The 21,313-nt window shown below is 35.6% G+C and overlaps 1 protein-coding gene across 1 annotated transcript in view; it reads left to right on the forward strand.

Moving 5' to 3' along the window:
- ABCA12 (ATP binding cassette subfamily A member 12) overlaps positions 1-21,313 on the forward strand; it is a 200,489-nt gene that overhangs the window by 131,017 nt on the left and 48,159 nt on the right. Inside the window, exons 20-29 of the mRNA XM_061148811.1 lie at positions 714-804; positions 2,908-3,087; positions 3,648-3,963; positions 6,708-6,822; positions 14,420-14,749; positions 15,794-15,863; positions 15,949-16,083; positions 16,954-17,109; positions 18,023-18,209; positions 20,139-20,357. Coding sequence (XP_061004794.1) covers positions 714-804; positions 2,908-3,087; positions 3,648-3,963; positions 6,708-6,822; positions 14,420-14,749; positions 15,794-15,863; positions 15,949-16,083; positions 16,954-17,109; positions 18,023-18,209; positions 20,139-20,357 — 1,799 coding nt within the window. The remainder of the gene's footprint in view (positions 1-713; positions 805-2,907; positions 3,088-3,647; positions 3,964-6,707; positions 6,823-14,419; positions 14,750-15,793; positions 15,864-15,948; positions 16,084-16,953; positions 17,110-18,022; positions 18,210-20,138; positions 20,358-21,313) is intronic.

Raw genomic sequence — 21,313 nt, forward strand, 5'->3', positions numbered from 1 at the left:
TAGAAGTTATGTCTCCTAATTTGGAAGATAGCTATAAGAGTCTTTATATTTTAAACACTTTTTAAAAAATTTTCAGTCTTGCCATCAGTATGGAGTAATTTAAAGTTTTATAATCAGTTTATTTTTTCTGTGTTCACCTAGCTGCACTTATTACAGAATAAAACAATACCGTAATAATTTGCGTTTGGCTAGTTTGATTAGATTCTACTTTACAGAAAAGTAACCTGAAGCTGGAAAAGGCTGAATGCTTGCTGAAAGCCTCACAGCCAGGAATTAGTAGGACTAGAATATAAATCAGTTGTGATGTCAAATTTCACATAGACATCACAGTTTTTAAAGCTTCCTTTGTTTGTTTCAACTGAACAAAGTTCAATTATGAACCATAAAAATTCTATAATGTATGTTAAAAACAATTGATATAGTAGCTATTGGGGAAAAGTGTTTTCAGTTAAACATGGTTTCCCAATGTTGTTAATTATGGTTTTATCTGGCTACTTCTACATGGTGACAAATTTGTATCTACAGAGGAGCAAAAACTCAGAATTAGCAGTCACACACCTTCTCTTTTTCTCAAAGATTTGTATGGGAGCCTTTACAAGATGATGGACTGAGAATGCCCAGTAGTGATACCTCATTTCACTGTGGTGTTATTAAAGAGACAGTGATTAAACATGTCCTTATATTGAAACTGACTCCCTATTATTGTTTGTTAGAATACTCTAAGGAATCCCTTTGTGCAAGTTTTTGTAAAATTCTCCGTGGGACTTGATGCTGTTGAACTTTTGAAACAGATAGATGAACTCGGTGAGTCCAGATTCAAAAAACCTTTATTTACTTGTCATGTCAGAAATGTGAAAAGCATTGTCCCATATAAGATCTTAAAATCCTGAGTATATCTATCCATCTTTTTTCTAGTAAATTGTACAGTTAAACGTAATGATTATTTGGATACCCATTTCCTGTAGTTGGTCTCAATAATTATAATGCAATGTATTCCCTGTAAATGCAGCTTGTCCTTCAATCACAGGTAGATTTCTACCAGAGGACACTTTTTGGGGGTAACTTGGTGAAAAGCAAGTTTTTAAAAACAGACGATGAAACGGTTTATTTCTGCTACATTTATAATTTTTTATCTCCACTGGCCTTAGTATTGCTTTGACTAACTCAGAATGTAACCAGAAGAGGCTATAGAGTGAGAAAAACAAAAGCAATGTGGAGACTCAAGAGAAAATAAACCTAAATCACTGTTCAAGGTTAGCTCCTCCTCTCATGATCATTTAAAAGGGACAGGCAGGAGAGGATCAAAGAAAGCTGTCTGAACTTATGCATTCCCTCTACTACATTCCTACCCTCAACCTAAGGGATGCAAGATATGTAATTCAGTCTGTGTCTGATTCCTGGTTGCTATGCAACCATGGGTAAGAGGAAGGGATTGAAAACATCAGAATTTGCCAGCAGTAGAGCTAATGCCCCTCTTTCTCCTCTCCAGCGCTACTGGGACTTAAGTGATTTAAGTTGTAAACCAGTGGGGAGGAATTATGCCTATTTATAATGTATATAATTGTATGTATTTTATGATATCAACCTTGTTTGATTAAATAAAGATATTAGTGATTTATCCTCTAAAAGTATCATTTGGGTAAGGAAACACTTGATCAAAATATCAGGGATAAACTATAAAGTTCTTAGATAGTTTTTTTCATTCCTAACTTTAGATATAGGAAATGAGTCTCAGAGTTTAAAATAAGGTTAAAATGACCATATAAGTGAGACTTTCTATCTGTATAACTGTATACTTAATTTAATATCAAAGAGATTTTATACTGTTCGAATTTAAAGGCCACTGACTCTTTATAGCTCTTAGATTCCGTCTACCAGCATTTCTGAAGAATCCTTTGCAGGTGTGTTGATTTTCAGTGGCCGCTGGAGGCCACTATTCAACCACAGTTTTACCCCTCCCCCACAAACATCTATATCAAGCAAAACATTTCATTTTAAGTTATAATGAGAGATGTCCTTTAAGAAGCTGCCCTCTGTGAGAAATTTAATCTTCTATTGGATGATGATAGAGACACGTTTGGGTTCTGTAAAGAGGAATTTATGACATTCACAGCCTTCTCAGTATTCATGATCAAGTCAGTGAAAATTTAATTGGCCAAGTGATTTATGAACTTACAATTTTATATTTACCCTTTGTCTCAGTTGATTTCCTCATAAAGATTCATGAAATTGAAGAGCAATTAAATTCCTTTTCTTCAAGAGTAATTACCTGAAATAAAATCTTGATCGTCTAGATTAATACAGATATGAGTAGAGATAACTTACAGAAGACTTTAAATCAAACAATATCAGAAAGTTGTAACTATGTTCCATAGATTGTCACAGCCTCCTAAGAAGTGCTTCTGTATTACAACTTATTGAATGATATTGTTTATTTGTTCCACACACTCTGCATAGACTTTCGTTGCTTAAATTCTTACATCAACACTCCCTAAGCAAAGCAAGCATTTCTGTTTATTCAAACTTTTCACCTCTAGTTTTTAGTTTTCTTCCTAAATAATGCAGGTAGAATAATTTTAAAATTATTCACCTTTAGTCTTTGGTTAATTAAATTGTAGCAGAGTAGAATTAGCTTTTGAATTAGCTTGTACTGAGCATGCATGCATACATTCTTTGTATGAGTCTACTGTATCTATATCTAATTCAAAATTCTTTTCAATAAGCATTTGCACAACTGGCTACATCTTCCCAGATATAGAGTACTTGACATTTTTAGAGTAAATTCTGCAAGTTCATATTATTTATAATCTAGTTTAAGGTTTAATACTTACCAAAAAATCAGTATTTTTGTCCCATTACTACTAGAAACAACATTATAATATGCTTTGTGTCTTTTTTCTTCTTTAGATATTCTAAGGCTGAAATTAGAGAACAGCATTGACCTCATTGATCAACTTAGCATACTATCTTCCCTGACAGTGAATATTTCCTCCTGTGTATTATATGACCGTATTCAGGCAGCAGAAAGCATAGATAAAATGGAAAGAGAGGCTAAAAGACTCTACAAAAGCAATGAACTCTTTGGAAGTAAGTGTTATTCTACTAGAATTTGAGCTTTTCTTTGTACTAAAATTGGCCAAATTCTTCCCATCACTTCTTTCATCCAGACCTCAAAAAAAGTAGTCAGGGCTGGGGCGAGCACACTGTCCCCTTTGATGTCCTTGGAAATAAGAACCTTTCATGTCGTCAACCAACTATCTTGGTTGAGGAGCCTTTAATATGTGTGGTTTTGTTGATATTGTTAAAATTAAAGCTGAAAAGAATTACATATTACATAAATTTGAGTCCATCCTTATAATCAGTCAAGATTATTCATTTTAATGTATATGTGTGTTTAATTTGAGTAAGTGGCTTAAAGTGAAATATTTAATCTGGCCACTTAGTCTGTGATTATATTCTCAAACTCCTGCTTTGAATCTCTGAGATTGTCACTTTCAATTAACCATCTTTTCTGTAAATTAAAAGTCTGAACTTACTGTCACATTACTAACTCAATTGCTTGTCTGGCTGCCCCCATGTGGACCCTCCAAACAAAGAATAATGTCAACCATAAAATAACCTTTCTGATGTTGCCATTTTATTTTTAGGTGTTATTTTTAAGCTTCCTCCTAATAGCAGCCGGCACAGAAGCTATGACTCTGAAAACGTCTCTCTTCCTCCAGTTGTAAAATACACCATCCGCATGAGTCTCAAGACCTCACAGACCACAAGAAACATTAGAGCCAAGATTTGGGCCCCAGGGCCACACAATTCTCCATCACACAACCAGATCTATGGCAGGGCTTTTATCTACTTACAGGATAGTATTGAAAGAGCAATTGTTGAATTGCAGACTGGAAGGAACTCCCAGGAAATAGCAGTCCAGGTCCAAGCAATTCCTTATCCCTGCTACATGAAAGACAAGTAAGTCCATGCACTTGCAGGCGTTTTACATAATCAACCACTTTTTTTGGAATTCATTTCTTCTCATTCATTCACATGTTATCAAGTGGAAGGGATAGTATTGACCAAATATTTGTCAAATGCTTATTTCCAGGGAAAGGTTCACAGTATAGGACCAGCTCACTATAGCTGCTCACTGTTACCCAAATGATGCTAAAGTTCTTACCAAATGATCCATGTTTTCTTTATCATAACCCATACCCTTCCAAGTACTTTGGCCCCAAAGTTAGGAGCTGGACTCCAGACCTGAGTACATCACTGCATGATTTTGATGTTACCCACTGGTTTTACCTTTCTCTAGTCAAATGAGAGTATTAAACAAAATAATCTTAAAATCCCTTCTAACTCTCAAATTTAACTAAAAATCCATGAGTGAGGGTATAGTTTTAAGGAAAAAGTTTAATAAAACACAGTATTGATCAACTCTCTAAGATAAATATTATGCTATCTGAAACTATTTGGTAGCAATCTTTCTCTAAAATGTTTTTTCTAAATCAACAAAAAATGTAAAGATCCTGCTTTTGGAAAGTTGAATTTGAACAGAATTTGCCAGTCAGGTGGGCACTGGATGGTTCCTGCATGTCTGACCACAGTGAGACAATAAGATTGGAGGGCTAAGTTTTTCAAGCTCATTCTCCTATACAAAAGCTTGAGGCTGAATATCACTTTAAACAAATTGTACTTGTTATTCAGCCCAGTTATGGCAGTTTATATACAATTCAGATGAGTCTCTTTTGTTTGTTTTGTTTTTTTCTGTTTCTATCAATGCTTCTGTCTCCTTTGGCTGCTTCAAGAGCATTAGAGGAGATGAGTTTATGTAGCCCTTTGTGCAGCAGTGATACAGGACGACAGGATTCTGTCTTCCTGACAGGCGAGGATTCTATCAGCCTGCTGTCAATGTCAGCCACTTCTGAGCAGCCAGTCCAGACCTTATTGCATGAACCATGAGTGACTTGGGACAGCTTGCATCAATAGTAGAGACCTGTGGGTTCAATTAAATGAAAATCCTCATCTGTTTTCCTGCTGACTTTTTTCCCCTTGTAAATTTTAGTACCTAGAATGGTGGGTACCTGGATGTGTCTTTTGAGAGTAAAGTAGCTGTACTTTGCGTTCTTCATGGGAGTAGAAACTAACATCTCAACGTACACATATAAACTCTTTGTTGCGTACAAAGTGCTTTCACATATATTAGTTCATTCGTTCTACCAAACCACCTCATAAAATGAGAACAAATATTATCAGCCACACTTTCCAGATGAAAAAATTGAAATCCAAGTAAATTGCCCAAAGTTGAATACTTGTTACTGCACTGGTCCTTAAATTACAAACCAGAATTTTCTCTTTCATACTATATCAAACCTAAAATACACAGTCACTTGAAGAAACATTAGTGGAGGGTTGTTATTAATGAATGAAGTCCTTTGCCTAATTCTAGAGCCAGAAACAGCATCAAGGTTGGACCTGATCCAAGACAAAATTCATTCAGCAAATATTCTTTAAGTGCTTTCCCCATGCCAGACAGTTCCCCAGGAACCAAAAGAAACTGGATATGGCCCCAACCCTCATTCCCCGCCCACCAAAAATCCTTCATATCCCTGATGGTGATGCACTTCTGATGCTAAAGTGAAACTGAATGATGGTGATGTCATGTTCCATTAATATTTGCATTTTTCATGGGGAACTTCAAGGTAATTCCTTGGCGTTTTAGATTAAATAGAAAATGGCCTTGGGACATTTCTGCAAGTGAAAGCGTCAGTGGAGCCCAAGGTATAAAACAGCTCAATTTAGAGTTTCTCTCATTGAAAACTATTCCTTTGCCTTAGTCCATAGTCAGTGGCTAATGTAAGAATAATGGTTGTTAGAGTGTGGTTTCTGGACTGGCAGCTTCAGCTTTACCTGGGAAATAGTTTAAAATGCAAATTCCTCACCCCACCTCGATATAAATCAGAAGCTTAGGGGTGGGGCCCAGAAATCTGTTTTAATAAGCCCTTCAGGTGATTCTGATGTATGTTCAACTTTGAGAAACACTTCATTTGAACATTCAGGTATCGTGGGCCAATGATTCAGGAATATATTTGGGTCCAGTTGTCTTCCAATGACCTGCTAGTTTAGCACATTACCAGGAAAAAAAAAAAAAAAAACATTTCTATACTGTTTATGAAGCATCCCCTAGAGCATTAGTTTGAGGAATCCAAGTTCTTTGCATTTTAAATATTATTTGAGTTTTATTTTATTTCATTTTTGGAAATATGGTTTAATAACTATGAGCTTCTGAAGAGTAGTAAATACAGTAATTAGAGAAAATACAGCTTTTAGCTAGATAAACCAATCATTATCTAACTTTGAATCTGCCTTTTAGATAAGAATTTAGTTTAGACAGAAGGCCTTACAGCCTTGCAGTTATATCTATAGAATAATTATTTTCCTAAACAGGACATGCGCAGTCACCCTTTAAACAATTTGGCAATTTTATCTAACAATCTAGAACTGTTTTACTCTTGTAGCATTGTGGCAAGAAAATCATGTACCTACCGTTAAGTCAGCCTCACACTTCATAAATAAAATAGTCATATTAATAATTATTCTCAATATTAAAAAAGGAGTATAATTTTAATGTAGGAGGGAGTGTGTTCTTTGTATATTACAATCAGCAAATGTGGCATTCATTTTGGTCACTGAATTTTTGTTTTTGTTTTTCCTTATAGCTTCCTAACCAGTGTCTCTTATTCTCTTCCAATCGTGCTCATGGTTGCCTGGGTTGTATTTATAGCTGCATTTGTAAAAAAGCTTGTTTATGAAAAAGACCTCCGGCTTCATGAGGTATGTTGAGAATCTCTTATTACAAATAAGTTCTACTTGGATATATAATTAATGACTATAATTTTCATAATACCTGAGCAAACTCAGAAAGCCTGACCTATATCTGATAAATTAGATGGAAAAATATTTTATGAATCATTAAGACAGGTGGTATGGCAATATTTTATTTTGTCTTCTGAAAAAATTGCATAGAAGTTGTCTAAGTGTTTCTGAAAACCAAAATCTGAATAGATCTGAATAAAATCTGAATACAGTTTACAATTCTGACAGTAATTTTTGCTCAAGAAGTTACCTGTAAGACTTAGGCTTTAGAAGAGGAAGTTTAAATGCTAATAATAATAACTACTAAGGCAGGAAAACTGTTGGTGTAGTATTTAAGTCCAAATGAAGATATATAGATACTATTACAGATATAGATATAGTTATAGGTATAGATATAGATATGGACATGGGCAAAGATACAAGTCTTGTTTCAGCTCTCAGAAAGCAAACTCTCATTCTAGTATACCTTGTCTCCTTCATGTCTCTCTCGCTGATTTGTGATTTATAGAGACTAAGAATTTCATGTTATGCGACTGATTATGTTAATATAATGACAATGAAACACATGACTTGGGATGTAAAGCATGATCTCTTCTGGAGCATATTCTTCATCATTATCCCCAAATCCAAAATATCTTCTTTTTAGGATTTATGAAACAGCATTGTGTGATTTTTGGATTGTATTGCAATAGAATTATTTTATCTGCTAATCCTATAATGAACCCATTCTTAACACTCACTCATGAAATGAAAAGATAGGGGAAATGTTTCAAAACCAGGGCACAATAATTATTGCAAGGCCTGCCTGACAATCTGAAATAATGAGATTAGAGTAACCTGTTAGCCCTTGTACTTTTCAAACTTACATTGCCAGTGCTTTTACGCAATTGATTATTTCTCCTTACACAGAACAAAACACTGCTTCATGTTTTTGTTAGCTCAACTTCAGACTTCCTGGCTTGTCCTAGAGTTTGAGCCTGTGCTTTTCAGTTCAGTTCAGTTCAATCACTCAGTCGTGTCCGACTCTTTGCGACCCCATGGACTGCAGCATGCCAGGCCTCCTTGTCCATCACCAACTCCCAGAGTTTACTCAAACTCATGCCCACTGAGTCAGTGATGCAATCCAACCATCTCATCCTCTGTCGTCCCCTTATCCTCCTGCCCCCAATCCCTCTCAGCATCAGGGTCTTTTCCAATGAGTCAACTCTTCACATGAGGTAGCCAAAGTATTGGAGTTTCAGCTTCAACATCAGTTCTTCCAATGAAAACCCAGGACTGATCTCCTTTAGGATGGACTGGTTGGATCTCCTTGCAGGCCAAGGGACTCTCAAGAGTCTTATCCAACACCACAGTTTCAAAAGCATCAATTCTTCGGCACTCAGCTTTCTTTATAGTCCAACTCTCACATCCATACATGAACACTGGAAAAACCACAGCCTTGACTAGATGGACCTTTGTTGGCAAAGTAATGTCTCTGCTTTTTAATATGCTGTCTAGGTTGGTCATCACTTTCCTTCCAAGAAGTAAGCATCTTTTTATTTCATGGCTGCAGTCACCATCTGCAGTGATTTTGGAGCCCCCCCAAATAAAGTCTCCCACAGTTTCCACTGTTTCTCCATCTATTTGCCATGAAGTGATAGGACCGGATGCCATGATCTTAATTTTCTGAATCTTGAGCTTTAAGCCAACTTTTTCACTCTCCTCTTTTGCTTTCATCAAGAGGCTCTTTAGTTCTTCACTTTCTGCCATAAGGGTGGTATCATCTGCATATCTGAGTTTATTGTTATTTCTCCCGGCAATCTTGATTCCAGCTTGTGCTTCCTCCAGCCCAGCATTTCTCATGATGTACTCTGCATATAAGTTAAATAAGCAGGGTGACAATACACAGCCTTGACGTACTCCTTTTCCTATTTGGAACCACTCTGTTGTTCCATGTCCAGTTCTAACTTGTTTCCTGATCTGCATTCAGATTTCTCAAGAGGCAGGTCAGGTGGTTTCCCATCTCTTGAAGAATTTTCCACAATTTATTGTGATCCATACAGTCAAAGGCTTTGGCATAGTCAATAAAGCAAAAATGGGTGTTTTTCTGGAACTTTCTTACTTTTTTGATGATCCAGCAGATGTTGGCAATTTGATCTCTGGTTCCTCTGCCTTTTCTAAAACCAGCTTGAACATCTGGAAGTTCACAATTCACGTATTGTTGAAGCCTGGCTTGTAGAATTTTGAGCATTACTTTATGAGTGTGTGAGATGAGTGTAATTGTGCAGTAGTTTGAGCATTCTTTGGCATTGCCTTTCTTAGGGATTCAAATGAAAACTGACCTTTTCCAGTCCTGTGGCTACTGTTGAGTTTTCTAAATTTGCTGGCATATTGAGTGCAGCACTTTCACAGCATCATCTTTTAGGATTTGAAATAGCTCAACAGGAATTCCATCACCTCCACTAGCTTTGTTCATAGTGATGTTTCCTAAGGTGACCTTCAGCAGTATATTTCAGTTATAATTTGGTAAAAGTCTCATCAACTGGTTTGAGCCCTGTTGTTTTCAGGACTGTGTACAATGTTTTCTTAACCCCAATTTAGAAGCTCAAATCCACGTCGTGGACCATAACTTTGGTTGCAAGCTTGTACCTTATATTTTTCTGTCTGATTCCTAGTACTCAGAAGTGAACCTTTACAAATTAAAGGAAAACTCTGAAGTAGAAAACTGTGATAGACTGTGAGTTCTTTTCTACAGTGAAATAAATATCTACCTTAAAATGTTAGAAATGCAGTAAAGATGTGCATGTGTATATACATGTGTTATGTATCTGTCTGTTCTGTGTGTGTATATGTATAATACATGCATATTATGTTATTTTGGTTTAAAAATAGTACTCTGAATGTATCTATGGATGTCACCAAAAAATATCAAAGCACAATAAAGAGTTTTTCTCAATAGAAGATATGAAAGGCATTTTTAATGGTGAACTACTTTCTGTTTGGTAGCTCTGTGTCTTCATTTTGCAGGCATCCACTTTCAAAATTTAACCAGCTAGTCTTGGAAGTCAGAGTTACATAATGGAAGATTATTGAACTTGGAATCAGAACATCAGGATCTGAGTCTTTCAGTTCATATTCATTTGTGCCCAGTCCCTAAACTCTTTGAGTCATGTCATCTAGACTTTATTCAGCATTATATTTCCAGAATGTACTTTCTCACTGCCAGAACAGAAGAGGCATTCAATTATTCATTTTTTATCAATTCGAAGATAATGATTTTTTGTTCACATTTTAAAGCTTCTGAAATTGAGATATATTTGATAGGGTGTCATAATTCATTTGGCAGTGATTTTTCTTTCTTGGTGGCAGTTAAAGTAATGACATATCTTAAAATTAGCAGTGTCCTAAATTTAAAGGAATACGATCTATTTGTGAGATGAATTGATGGAAGCAGAATATTCCTAACACGCCTGCTCACCTCCTTCCACCACTGACAGTTCTAAACTAGCCTCCTCCTTTTTCGAGATGAAAAAGCTGAGCCCAGAAACTGAGAGAAGACTTGTTAAAAACTATACTTTAGTGAATGGTGGATCTGGACTGGCTTTTTTTTAACCCCAACAGACAGTGTGTGTGTGTGTGTGTGTGTGTGTGTGTGTGTGTGTGTGTGTGTACGCACGTGTTCATCTCTGTGTTGTATTTAGTTAGAGTAATTTTTGGTTAATAATAATTACAAGGCATGCCATTTCTTGAACTTTGCCATGCTAAACCTTTTTTTAACTAAGAGCTTATTTATTTTATTCTATTTATTTTTTACTGAAAATTGATGTATTACATTATGCAAATTTAAGGTGTACAAATTGCTGATTTGATACATTTATGTTTTGCACTATTATTTAGCACCCTAAAATTACCTTATACCTCTATCCACATCATATAGTTATCTGTTCTTTTATGTAGTGAGGACAATCAAGATATGTTAACAGTTCTTTAGCACTTCTGACCAGTCCTTTTCCATATCATAGCTACCTTCCCACTTACAACTTTATTTTAGTATCATAGACTATTTAGGACTTTTGAAGATAATGGTGGATAATCTCTTAGATTATCAGCAACTCAAGATCATTTCTTAATATTATCATTTTAATATTCACTAAGATCTAAAGCTGCCCATTCTTTACTTCCTTCTCATTCCAATTGAATAAAAAAGTAAAAACAAAACAAAGCACGTTTTTTCCTTCTGTAATTGTTCTCACATTTAGACGTAGAAATCAGGTCAGTTGCTAATTCAATGAAGGCATTCATCTTTGACCTCATTATGGTATGATTCTAGTAAATTCCTTTAACTTGTTAAAGAGACTTAGTACAAATACTAATGCCCAAGAAGTTTAGTGATAAAATTAATCATATAGTTAGAAAACTATTTCAAAATGCCCTTCAGTTGAGCTTTATTCTGCATTTCTTGCTTTTTAAAATTAAAATATAAAACTAAACAAAGGCTGATTTTATATCACACAGAGGAGTTGCTTTTCACACTATGTTCTTGGTTTTACGGTTATTTTCATCTATTTGGTCTAAAATAAGTCATTTATGGGGATTTCATTGTTTATATTCAGTTTGAGACAAAATTTTGGAGTCCTCTCTCTCAGTTCAGACAGGTAACCTAAAATATCTGTAGTCTGAAAAATGATTGCCAAAAATCATGTGAAAGTCTATAGTTCTGTGGTACTTCACTTGAGGCAATTTTTTTGTCTCCTTTTTTTGAATACCAGTTTACTCCTTTTTATGTCTTATTGGTATATACTATTCATCCTACTAGTGAGAATATGGAATATTCCAAGTAATGATCACAATATCCTTTATATCCTACTAAAAACAATAACATAAATATCTATAACAGAATATAAAATTTGAAGTACAAAAATATTATTATTAATCAGTTCTTGACATTCTTGTTGAATGAAAACATAGCTGTCAAGTAAATATATGTATATTTATGATTTCTTTTCTTGACAGTATTTAATTTCAGTCCCTGTGCATAAGCTTCTCTTGAATGTGATGACTCATTTATCTAAAATCTCACAGAATCTCTTTCTTGAAGCAGAGTTTGATCACTGTGCAGAGGGGTTTTCCTGAGCAACAGGTGATCAGATATTGATGAATTGCTCCAGCAGGTTTGGGAGACTTGAGACAAGTGGCTGTTTGATGACAAAGCTGGCACTTGCATCTGTCACTCTGAGGAGACACCAGCGGCATCCAAGACAGCACAGCCAGTCATTCTCTGTGGGCCACCTTCCATTAGCAAGCTTGGTCTTGTTGATTATCACAGAGTTGGCAGTGAATCTGGATAATTTATGGATGACCTACATGCATTCATTGCTTTTTCTCTTTATGTATAACAGCTGTTCTTCTCATGGCATAAAATCCTGAAGTTTAACTCTGAAGTTTGATGCTAGAATGCTAAGTAGTAAACACTGTTGGAAGCACCTAATCTGTTCTGTTTTGATAAAAAGCAATGATCAATCTCCAACTTTTACCAATTCTTGGGAATAGAAATCTGATCTTGAGCCTTGAAAACTTCCATATTACCATGATAAACACCTTTGCTCCTGCTCTTTGGGTTTGCTAAATTATTTTTAACAAGGCTATGAATGGAGAATTTTCTAGATATACAAATGTTTTATACTGAAGCTATCTACTGTCACAGAAGGAAAACACATTTATAAACATGAAGTCAGTTCTATTTCATGTCCTTGATAGCATTCTGGATACTTCATATCCACTTTGTAAAATATAGTGATACTGCCTCCTCCTGACATACATTGCTGTTGGGTGGAGGAGAAAATTTTTGTATAGGCCAAGTGAAATTAAGTGGTGAATATCAGCTTTCGGGTAGTTACATGGGTTCTATAACTTCCCATTTAGTTATATTCAAATAACATTAAACTCAGTAAAAACATCAAAATACAAATAATGGGAAAGGCCAAAATACCAAAAAAATTGGTATCTCTGAAATGAAGGCATCAAACATGACAGAGTAATTTTGCAAATTGGATGGGATACAGGGAAATGGCTAAAATAAGATCTGTGAGGTCTCTTTCACACCAAAATCTAATTTTCTTTTCAATGATAGATACATAGCAATTGGATAAAACCTTCCATAGTGAATCTTCACTCCATGCTGATTTTTTTTTTTGACTTTGACACACACATCTATTCCTATAGAAACATAGGCTGAATCTTTACTACAAAGTGTGCAGGGTCTCGGAGGAAAGAAGTAGTAGGGAGAGAAGAGGGTGAGGAAAAGGGCAAAGTTAAGAGAAGTCACAGGACTTCCTTAGTGGTGATTAGCTTAAGTCCCACAGCTTACACTAGTGGCAGTCAGGTAGCTGTTTCCATGGTAACAACTGGAGCAACAGCATTATCAAAATGGAATAAATTGCAAAGGCAGAAAGTAAAAATCACTATTTTGTTTGTATAGTAAAAGATTTGGCACATTCCCTATTTTTTTTTCCTAGACAAGTTAGATTTAAAGGGGAGGACATTGTACATCCTTGATTTTTACAAAAAAAAAAAAAATAGTGGATTACAAAGCTGTTAGTGGAACATTAATTTTGTTCTTTTTAAGATGGAATATTAGATTCATAAACTTACTATTAATCAAGAGTTGTTACAACTAGAAACCAGGTACAAATTCAAGTCACCGATTCGAAACACCCAAGGTCCTGGGGGCTTCAGATCATTCAGAATCCTTTTGAGTTAATGCAAAAACACCTCGTGTTAGTCTGTCTTTCCACCTTGATGGAATGCCTTGACCACTAGGGATATCACTGAGATAATACAGAATATCAGTTGAGAGAGAGGTATAGATTATCTGAGATGCATGTGTTCATTTTGGGTGCATGGACTTTTTTTTTTTTTTTTTTTTAAAAACAAAGATAACAAACCTGACCTAGATTGTTAGTGATTTTAAGGATAGGGAAATTATGCCAAAAAGCAGAAAGTCTTCTTCAAAGTTTGCACAGTTTAACATCTTAGGAATCTGGTCTACTTTATTTCTTACAGGAATATGAATAATTATTGTGTTGTTCACTAATGTTTAGTTGAGAATAATGGAGTTTTATTATCTCAGTCCATACACTGAATTTGAAATAAATCATGAGTTTTCACCAACTTGAAATATTCTTACCTGCACAAATATCAAATTCATGTTGTAAAATTCTGCAGGGGATACCATAAATTTTTGTGTCTATTCTCAACTAGTTTAATCTGGAAACATCACTTAGATACCAGTTATAAAATGAACTTGTCAAAAAATAAAACAAACCTCACCATCCAAATCATTCATTACATTGGGGCAGTCTGGGAGCTACAATCTAAGATGGGCTGAACTAAACTGCCCAGCCCATGTTAATGTCACATAGTGAGCGTGGACAAATGCTATACTTAGAAGCATCATTAAAATGCCTAGTTTCTTGTGTTTGAAGAGTCTGGTGGACATTTTTGAATGGTACAGAAATAATTATCATCTGAGAATATATTAGCTTAAGAAGAAACTAACACATTTTCGTTTTTACAGTACATGAAGATGATGGGAGTAAACTCCTGCAGCCACTTTTTTGCCTGGCTCATCGAGAGTGTTGGATTTTTACTAATTACTATCGTCATCCTCATCATCATACTCAAGTTTGGCAATATTCTTCCTAAAACAAATGGGTTCATCTTGTTCCTGTATTTTTCGGACTATAGCTTCTCAGTTATCGCCATGAGCTATCTGATCAGTGTCTTCTTCAACAGCACCAACATTGCAGCTCTGATTGGAAGCCTCATTTACATCATTGCCTTTTTTCCATTTATTGTTCTGATTACAGTTGAAAATGAGTTGAGCTATGTAATAAAAGTATTCATGGTAAGTCAGCTGTCACAACTGAATGGCCAGGGTATGAAAGGAATGAACTTTTTTGTGTGTGTTTAGACCCTCTAAATGTACAAGTTCAGTAATTATAAAATATGCATAACTGTCCTAATCATTGTCTACCATACAAGCATAAGACTATGAAAAGAAAACTTTTCCTCCACTGTTTCTAAAATCATAATAGATGATGCTGTAAGAAAGAGCAGTTAAAATGTAATATATCATGTTTTGAAGATCATCAGGAATTCTGACTTATCTCTGGCCCAGTTCCATAAAAATCTTAGAACCTCTATTACTGGCATTGTTCTCATATATGACTAATTCTTGTGGCTTTTAAGACATGTAACCTACAGGCATAAATACAAATGCGCTGATAGCATATAATCAATTTTGAATTCTTTTCTGCTTTTTCAATTCAAAGTACCAAATTTAAGAATTTTAATGAAAGCGTTAAGTTCACTGATATTGAAATTTGGAAAGCAGAAGTAAAGTTCACCATTGACTGAGGCTCATATTAGAACTTGTTTGTGGAAATAGAAAGCGATAAATAACTCATTTGACATTGGCCACCTTGTATTTAAACAACATTTAAAATTTTTAATTTGTTGCATTATAAAATTGACATTTTAATATATTTGCATGCATAAAACTTCTATTACTTGAAGACAATCTATGAAGTAAAAACATCTTCTGGCCCCTAACATTTCATTTGATGTTAACCTTACATTGCATTACTCTATAATTAGCAATTTTGTAAATTGATGAACAACATTTAATAAGTTTAGATATGTATTTTGGATTTTTGACAAATATTTTCCAAGTTATAATTTTCCTTCTTTTGTTTTCTGCTATTTCCTTCCCTCTTCTTCCAAAGTTGTAGTATGCTTGGTAAGGGACCTCTGTGCTTTTAAATATGATTAGAGAGTTGATGTCAGTTTTACCTATATAAGGGCCCAAAGTTTGAAGTAGGTGAAGACCTCTCTGGGAAAAATGTATGAAATCTACAAGAACTATCACTGTGGTTGATTTTATTCACAGAGCCTGCTGTCTCCAACAGCTTTCAGTTATGCAAGTCAGTATATTGCACGCTATGAGGAGCAAGGCATTGGTAGGTTCACTTTCTTTTCAACTGGATTTTATCTTTCACACCTACAAAATGTCTCACGGAAAAATAAATGTATGTGTTCACTTAGGTCTTCAGTGGGAAAATATGTACAGTTCCCCAGTTCAGGATGACACCACTTCATTTGGCTGGCTGTGCTGTCTAATCCTAGCTGACTCTTTCATTTATTTCCTTATTGCTTGGTATGTCAGGAACGTTTTCCCAGGTATGATCATGCTTCCTACACGTACATGCTTTTCATGATTGTCATCATTATAAAACTGCTAATATATATTTTCTAATATTTTATTTGCCAAATATCATCTCCAAAAATACTTCAATCCTAAAACTAACCAAAATTTTCCAAGCTGAGATAATGCACCTTTGAATTTTTTCCTCTGATATTCCTTTAAAGGATAGAATGAATTAAGAAGCATAGAGTCCAGTCTTTCCGAATGGGAGGATGAGATATTATAAAAGCAAAAAATCAAGTTTCCTAATTCTAAGGAGAATTTATCAAATTTAATGAACAAGACCAGTGGGGTTCCCCTCCAAGGTCTCAAATGGCTAAAGCTTCAACATGCTCAGAAGTTTTTCCATTAAGTCTTATTTATATTTGTACATTTTTTATTCTATGAATGAATGAAAGATTGTTACTCTACTCCAGTTATATAAACTTTCTGTAAAAGAGAAAAATGTGGAGACAAAGCAGATCAGTGATTGCCTCTGACTTGGGTTGAAACCAGGAATTATTTGCAAAGCACATGAGATAACTTTTTGGAGTTATTGGAATCTGGGGATTGTTGTTCTGGTTGCAAAATTTTATTTACTAGAAATGATCACATTCTACACTTACAGTGATTAAATTTTATAGTATATAACTGTACCCAGTGAAGCTGTTTATAAAGGAAAGAATTAAAAAACTGGCTTTCTTTTTTACTTTACTTTGGAAACTGAGACAACTTTAGTTTTATATAGAATCAAAAAAATGAAAATATTTCCTAAATACTGCATAGTAAATACTGTTATTTAACTTCTGATGCTTAATGTTAACAATCAATTTAAAACTACTTTTCCTAATACATTCTTGTTACAGGCACATACGGTATGGCAGCTCCGTGGTATTTTCCATTCCTTCCTTCCTATTGGAAAGAACGATTGGGATGTGCAGAAGTGAATCATGAGAAAAGCAATGGGCTTATGTTTACTAATATCATGATGCAGAACACCAACCCATCTGCCAGTAAGACAAGTAGGTCAACAACATGCATTATTATGAGAGAAGTGATATAAAATTTACATGACTAGTGATTTTAATTATGTTTTTCTAAATGGTGAAATTATCATCCTCTTAGTCATGGATGAATATGTCTACACATATGTGTTTGGACTCATAGGGAGATTAAATCGTGGCTTTTCCTGGGCTCATTAACTCAGTTGGTTAGCATATGGTGCTAATTAGGCCAAGATTGCAGATCCCTTTGTGGTCCAGTTAGATTCACACAGAGAAAAATTTTGTTCCTTGGCCACAGTCTGCACCCTTCACTCCAGCCATCTGTCGTTAGTCATAAGGAGTAACCAAGTAATAAGTATGGATAATTTAGCATAATCCATCACCAACAAAGAACAAACAATTTAAGGCTCGTGACTTACTGACATTGGGTGAGCAGTGTCAGTTTTATAAAGTAAGGATGATCCATATAACTAGTTCTTTTGTGATGCATGAAGGAAATGTAGAGAGTAATTAATGAACTGATTCTATAACCACAGATCTGAGTAAGCGTTATCCACTAAGTATAGACATTTATTTTATACATATGTATCACCCTGTTCAATTGGAAGACCAAGCCTTAAACTTGTATTTTGAATATTTGAGATCTTTGATTTGAATAAAGGAGAATTCAGTATTATGATACTATATTCTGAGACTACTTTTTCTGACAGAGACAGGTAATATAAACCTTAGAGTGTGGTTTCAATGCTCTCATTCATTTTTTAAAACAAGTGAGAAGGCAGGAGACTATAATAGACCATTTATATCTGGAATTATTTTTTACTTTGAGGCTTGTGTCTATAGTCTTCCATTTTTAATTAAGGAAAAGTCTAAATCTAGCTGCATTTTCTTTCCTTTTGAGCTTACAACTCTTCTCTTGATTTCTCTCCAGGTCCTGAATACAAGTTTTCCTCCAACATTGAGCCTGAACCTAAAGATCTCACAGTTGGGGTTGCTCTGCATGGGGTCACAAAGATCTATGGCTCAAAAATTGCTGTTGATGACCTCAATCTGAACTTCTATGAAGGTCATATTACTTCATTGCTGGGACCCAATGGAGCTGGGAAGACTACCACGATGTATGTTGCTTTTCAATACTTAGGTGTCATGGAAGCATATTACTTAATATTTCCTCAATTCTTTCATAAAAATAGAGTTGTTACAGCTCCCAGATGGATTAAGATACCTCAACTTGCTTACTGTAGAAGCAAGGTCCAACCTGTGAGCTCAAAGTCTGGATCAGCCCCACCAGATAGGTTCATTTTGGTCTACCTAATATTGGCCCACTAGTACTCTTAAAATATTTTATTTCTGTGCCAGTATTTAAAAATAGGAGAGTTTTCAAATAAAAATAAACATTCCTGTCATCTCTTAAATATTAGAAAGTTTTGGCAACATTGAACCTGTAGGCTTAGATAGAGACAATTGTTTTGGACTCATTAGTGACTGTTCTCAAAGAAGGTCTGCTTTCTGGTTCATCCCTGCTCCCCACCAACTTTACTGCCTCATACATTTAGTCTGTTTCACTTATTTGCATTTTTATCCTGGCCTGTATACCAGTTTGGATTCACAAATTTTGATATAAACACACTCAGCCCCATCTACTCTATTAAATGGATTCTTTGCCTTGATTCATGAAAGAAAGAAAAAAGAAAAGAATCACTAGCTATCAGATATAGATCAAAAAGTTCACAAATAGTACATGGGCTGTTCTTCTTCTCTCTTCACTTAACTAGCATTTTCCTGTGTCCTAATGGAGAAAAGATTCGAATGGTTTTAAAAGTGACATTGCTTTGAAATTTTTTCTGTGACTCACCTCCAGTCTCCACTAGGCTTTGCTTGGAGTGAGCTCTAAGATGCTGCTGGTGTTCTAGACATATTTGGGAAAAAGTATCCATTGTCAGATATGCTGTTTACTGTCATCATGAGTAAGCTCAGTGACTGCCAAAACATTTTTCAGTAATTAATTTTCAGTAACTAAAAGGGGACAAAAGAGAGTTATGAAAAGAGCAAGCATGCAGCTGCTCTCATTTATATGACCTGTTTCAATGCAGAGTTGACTTTCTAGTGAGAATGTACTATGTTTGTGCTAAGTCTCTTTATTGGTGTCCAACTTTGTGACCCTATGGATTGTAGCCCACCAAGCTCTTCTATCCATGGGGATTCTCCAGGCAAGAATGCTGGAGTGGGTTGCTGAGCTGAGAATACAGTGCTTAAAAATTAAGATTTCTAATAGGCAATAAGAGGACAATAAAGGAAAGGGATGGAGAAGGATTTTGATGAGGCTATAATTTTAGCTGAGAAAGTCCCCATTGTAGTTTTCTGAGTATAAAGAATGTACAAAGAAATATGTTACTTGATTTTAATGCATTTTTATGGGAAGAATCACACATTGTATTGATTCCCTATTTAATCCACAGTAGTCCTTTAAGAGCTATTATGTGTAAGACACTAGTTAGATAGTAAGAATGGTACAAAAAAAAAAACATGTCCTTTCCTTGACTTCATGGGGCTTATATTTTAGTGGAGAAGATGGATATTAAATAACTGCCCAGTTTACTGACCATCTGAAATACGATGAGGAGTTCTGTAGGTAAGAATATTCTAGTCACAGGGTAGAGTGGGGGACTGAAGATGACCAGAATTCATATGGGAAATAGAAATTTGAGGCTTAATGACCTATGGGAACTACCTGATGCCAGGGATGTGTGGGAGTTTGCTGAAGAAGAGAGTGCATTTACAGTTAAAAAGCCCAACCCTTTCTGTCATTATTGCCACCACCACCCACCATCAGCATTACATGTAATGCTTCTGTAACACTCTAAATTATTAGAAGCTTAAAAGCAATTTTAATTTTTACTCCCAATTAATCCGATTTTACTTCATAGCTTGACCTGCCCTGGGAAGAGACACTATAACATTTTTTGCTAACAACTGAGATATATTTAGTCCAAAAATCTACATCAAAGTTTTGGTTCACACCTAACTTATGGTTTCTTCATTTCCAGATCCATGTTGACTGGACTGTTTGGGGCCTCAGCAGGTACCATCTTTGTTTATGGAAAAGATATCAGAACAGATCTGCACATTGTGCGGAAGAACATGGGCGTCTGCATGCAGCATGATGTCTTGTTCAGTTACCTCACCACCAAGGAGCACCTTCTACTCTACGGCTCCATCAAAGTTCCTCACTGGACTAAAAAGCAGCTGCATGAAGAAGTGAAAAGGTCAGATATGACAGGAATGAGAACATGTGCTGGCTAACTTCTCTCAAAAAGAAGTCAAGTTACAGTAATAATACCAGTAGGAAAGAGTTTCTCAGGAAACAACTGTTTTCAGTTTTTCTACTTTTCTACTGTTGTATGCATTTAAGGGCCTATGGGTTTGTATAAGGGCCTATGAGAATTGTATACATTCTCCTCAGAAGCCAGTTATTACACTGTAAATAGTTGCCTTCATTTCTGGTTCCTGCATTGCCGCCATTCCTGTGTTTCTAATCTCCATGGCCACCATACAAGTCTCAACTGGACCCCTGGCTCCTACTTTCCCTTGTACAGTCTATTCTTCAAAGAACAGACAGCGTGACCTTTTTAAACTACAGATTAGACCACTCCTCTGTCAAAGCCCTCTAATGGTTTCTCACCACATTCAGTGTGAAACTCAGGAAAGTCCTTATCAAGGCCTATGAGACTCTTCCTGACCTACCCCCAATCTCGCTTTTCATGTTTTCCTTCTGCTTCATCCCCATTCACTCTGCTCCAGGCATGCTTGCCCAGGTGAACGCTCGGTTATGCTGGGCCTGCTCCCGCCTCAGGGCTTCCCGTGTTCCCACTACTTAGAGCAGCCTTCCCCAGACAGCCCTTAGACTTACTCTGCCACCTTTCTGGTCTCTGCTCAAACATCACCTTCTCTGAGGGAGCCACCGTGTGTAAAACAGATGCCTAAAATAGCACACCCCAGGCACTCATCTCATATACCCAGTGTTACTTGTTTTTTATTACATTTATCATAAAATAGCAAATTATAATCTTCTTGGGAGTATGTTTATCAACTGAATTTCCCCTGCATTACTCCTGATACACAACCATACTGTGTCATCATCTTCTCATGGGTTAGAAACATTATCTGCTTGATGCTGTTCCACAGCACCTAAAACACAGTCTGGCAGAAAACAGGCAGGGAC

Source organism: Dama dama, chromosome 8 (assembly GCF_033118175.1).
Source record: "Dama dama isolate Ldn47 chromosome 8, ASM3311817v1, whole genome shotgun sequence".
NCBI lineage: Eukaryota > Metazoa > Chordata > Mammalia > Artiodactyla > Cervidae > Dama > Dama dama.